Here is a 3,217-nt window from a genome sequence, read left to right as displayed (position 1 = left end):
TGTGTGTGTTGTGTGTGTGTTTTAGTGTGTTGTGTGTGTCTTGTGTGTGTTGTGTGTGTGTTTTAGTGTGTTGTGTGTGTTGTGTGTGTGTTTTAGTGTGTTGTGTGTGTCTTGTGTGTGTTGTGTGTGTGTTTTAGTGTGTTGTGTGCGTGTTGTGTGTGTGTGTGTTTTAGTGTGTTGTGTGTGTGTTTTAGTGTGTTGTGTGTGTGTGTTTTAGTGTGTTGTGTGTGTTGTGTGTGTGTGTGTGTGTATTTTAGTGTGTGTTGTGCGTGTTGTGTGCGTGTTGTGTGCGTGTTGTGTGTGCGGTTGCGTACTCTTCTCGCTGTAGGTGCCGCGGATCTTGATGGCGGTCAGATTGTGGAGAAGTTTCTGAAAGTCGGCGTGGCTGATGGTCGGCCTCCAGGGATAATCCGTGCTGTCATGGAGCCTGAAACAAAACAACAACAACACAGATTAGCAGATTATGAGCAGTGATCGGTCAAATTTAGCAGTGTACTGCGGGATTAGGAAAGGAAATACATAAATACACAAACTAAATCCAAAATCAGTCTCATCCAGATTCTGAGAAAAAAAACCTGGACTCATCAGAATATCATCTGGAATTAAAACTGTACACACATTATGAGACAAAACTTAATCCAGATTAGAGTAGAAGATATTATCATCACATTTTAAATCTGGATGTACAGATTATCACAAAAAGGAAAACTCTGTCTAAGAAAAGTCTAACTCAAGCCTCAGTACCAGATTATCAGAAGAGCCACATTTAAAGAAAAAAATCTGATTTAATCCAGATTAAAGAAAATGTTATCATAATTTTAAACCAAATTTTAGACCATGACCAAATACCAGCATAAATCAATATTAATGGACGATGGATATTCAGTGGAACAGATTATGACTAAAATATGTTTCTAAATACAGATTTCACTGCAGATTATGCCGATTATTAGTTATGAGCCAAAATTTGTTGTTGTTTTAATTTAGACACAATGTTGAAATTAGGACAAAATAAATAAATAAAAATCAATAAAAAAAATCTCAGTGGAGCTAAAATAGCAGAGTATCGAGTTTAAATCCATCGGTAAAGATTATAAAAAAAACTACTTGTTAAACTGAATGCAGATTTACACAATTTAAAACCAGATGTTCAGATTATGGAGATTATTATTATTTATTTAAATTCATAAATGCTTTTTTAAGTTTACAACACTTTGCATGATCTGCTGTTTGTGCTTCTCCTGCTGAAATTTGACCAGATTACCAACAGATTAATCAAAAGATTAATACATAATCCCAAACCAGAACAGATAATCCCACCAGTTTCCAGCCCTCCCGCCTCACCTGAATACGTATGTCTGCATGTCATCGCTGGGGTAGGCGTTGCCCTGGGCGATGAGGGGGACGGCCACCCTCAGGTTGGCCCCCTCCAGGACCAGATCCTCGGCCGACAGCCGGGTGTCCCGCCTCTCCACCCGGAACCTCAGAGTCAGGTTCTGCCCGTAACTCAACATGTGGTTTCCCAAAAACTTCTCTGTGACGCACAAAAACACACTTAAACATGAAATTCAAGGACTTTTCAGCACCTTCCAGCACCAGTTCTCTTGAGTTCAAGGATCCAACGCAACATATTGCAGACACGGACCAACAACGACAACTGTGACGAGAGTTTTTACCGTGAGACATCAGGTTTTACTCCACGAGACATTTCAGAAGAAAAAAATCAAGGAGACATTTTCTCAAAATAATGACTCAACATCCTAAAAAATGACTCAGCATCTTAAAAAATGACTCAGTGTCCAAAAATAACAATTCAGTTGGAAAAAAAGATTTTGTATTTCAAAATAAAACTCTATAAAATCTAAAATAAAGACTCAAAATGACTCTGCCTCACAAAATAACTCAAAATCTCAAAAAAGATTTAAAATCTAAATCTAAATAATGACTTAGTTTCTCAAAATTGACTCAAAATCTTAAAAAAATGATTTAAAATCTTAAAATAATGACTCAGTATTTAATTTTTTTTTAACTTAAAAATCTTAAAATAATGACTCAGATCTTTGAAAAGTGATACTGTATCTGATAATAATGACTTTAAATAAAAAGACATAGTATCTCAAAATAATGACTCAAAAAATAAGGAATCAGTTTTTTTAAAAATAATTTTGAATCTTAAAATAATGACTTAAAATCTTAAATAAAGACTCAAGTATCTCAAAATGACTCTGCGTCACAAATAACTGTATCACTGTAATAACGGTATCCTCTCCAAAAAAGCAAAAATGACTGTATCTCAAAATAACGACTCAGCATCTTTAAAAAGTGATTTCAAATCTTAAAATAATGACTCGTTATCTTTTAAAAAAATGATACTGAAAATTATGACTTTAAATGAAAGAAAAAGACTCAGAATCTCTAAATCACCTGTGCGTGCCCGCGTGTGTGTGTGCGCGCGCGCCCGCGTGTGTGTGTGTACCTGGGGCTACGAAGTACATGGGGAAGTAGTCGTCTGAGATGAGGGAGATTTCCTGTCCGCTGGGAGACCACTGCACGGAGACACTGGAACCATCACGCTGCTGAGCGCTCCACTGCTCATCATCTGACACACACACACACACGCACACACACACAGATTTAGAAACCCTCCTCAGTGGGTCTAGTTCTCCCTGCGTGTCGCCTGCAGGCGGCGTTACCTCTGCTGAAGGAGGAGCTGATGGCGTGGACGCTGAAGCCTTCGGCGCTGTCGCACACAGACGAGTGCTGGAAGCAGAAGCAGGGGGTGCAGCCCTGAGGGTTGTTGGGGTCCAGGTTGAAGTAACCCAGTTTACACCTGATGCAGATTTAAAAAAACAACATGTTCACTCTCTGCGTGTCTGAAACGCGAGCCGACACCACGCTGAGATACGAACTATTTAGAGAAAACATTAGAGAAAACACGAAGAAAAAAGAAAAAAATGCTAAAATGGTCTTATTATCACCACTATTTTTTAAGAAAAGAAAAAAAATCTGTATTTTTTCTAAAATCACCTTAAAGAAAAAACATTTTTAAAGGTCACCACAAACTTTTTAAAGGAAAAAAAGTCGACAAAATGTTTTCTTTTAAAATAAATTAAAAAACAGCAAAATGTTCTCATTAAAAAAATCACCACAAATCTTAAAGAAAAAACTGCCAAAAAACTTTTAAAGAAAAGATAATGGCCAAATATTTAAACAAAAA

At 37.1% G+C, this 3,217-nt stretch overlaps 1 protein-coding gene across 1 annotated transcript; it reads right to left on the bottom strand.

Moving 5' to 3' along the window:
- Positions 1 to 280: 280 nt before the first annotated feature.
- On the bottom strand, positions 281 to 2,838 carry LOC121966881 (laminin subunit gamma-1-like; the record flags this gene model as incomplete). The annotated part of the gene is made up of 4 exons (XM_042516951.1): positions 281 to 427; positions 1,345 to 1,534; positions 2,477 to 2,599; positions 2,694 to 2,838. Coding segments are annotated over 4 exons (605 nt in total), but the record flags the coding sequence as incomplete, so codon positions are not given.
- Positions 2,839 to 3,217: the final 379 nt, after the last annotated feature.

The sequence above is a fragment of the Plectropomus leopardus genome, unplaced genomic scaffold (genome assembly GCF_008729295.1).
Source record: "Plectropomus leopardus isolate mb unplaced genomic scaffold, YSFRI_Pleo_2.0 unplaced_scaffold26203, whole genome shotgun sequence".
In the NCBI taxonomy this organism is placed as follows: domain Eukaryota; kingdom Metazoa; phylum Chordata; class Actinopteri; order Perciformes; family Serranidae; genus Plectropomus; species Plectropomus leopardus.
Note: the sequence above shows the minus strand (reverse complement) of the source record. Positions and strands in the feature narration are given on the sequence as shown.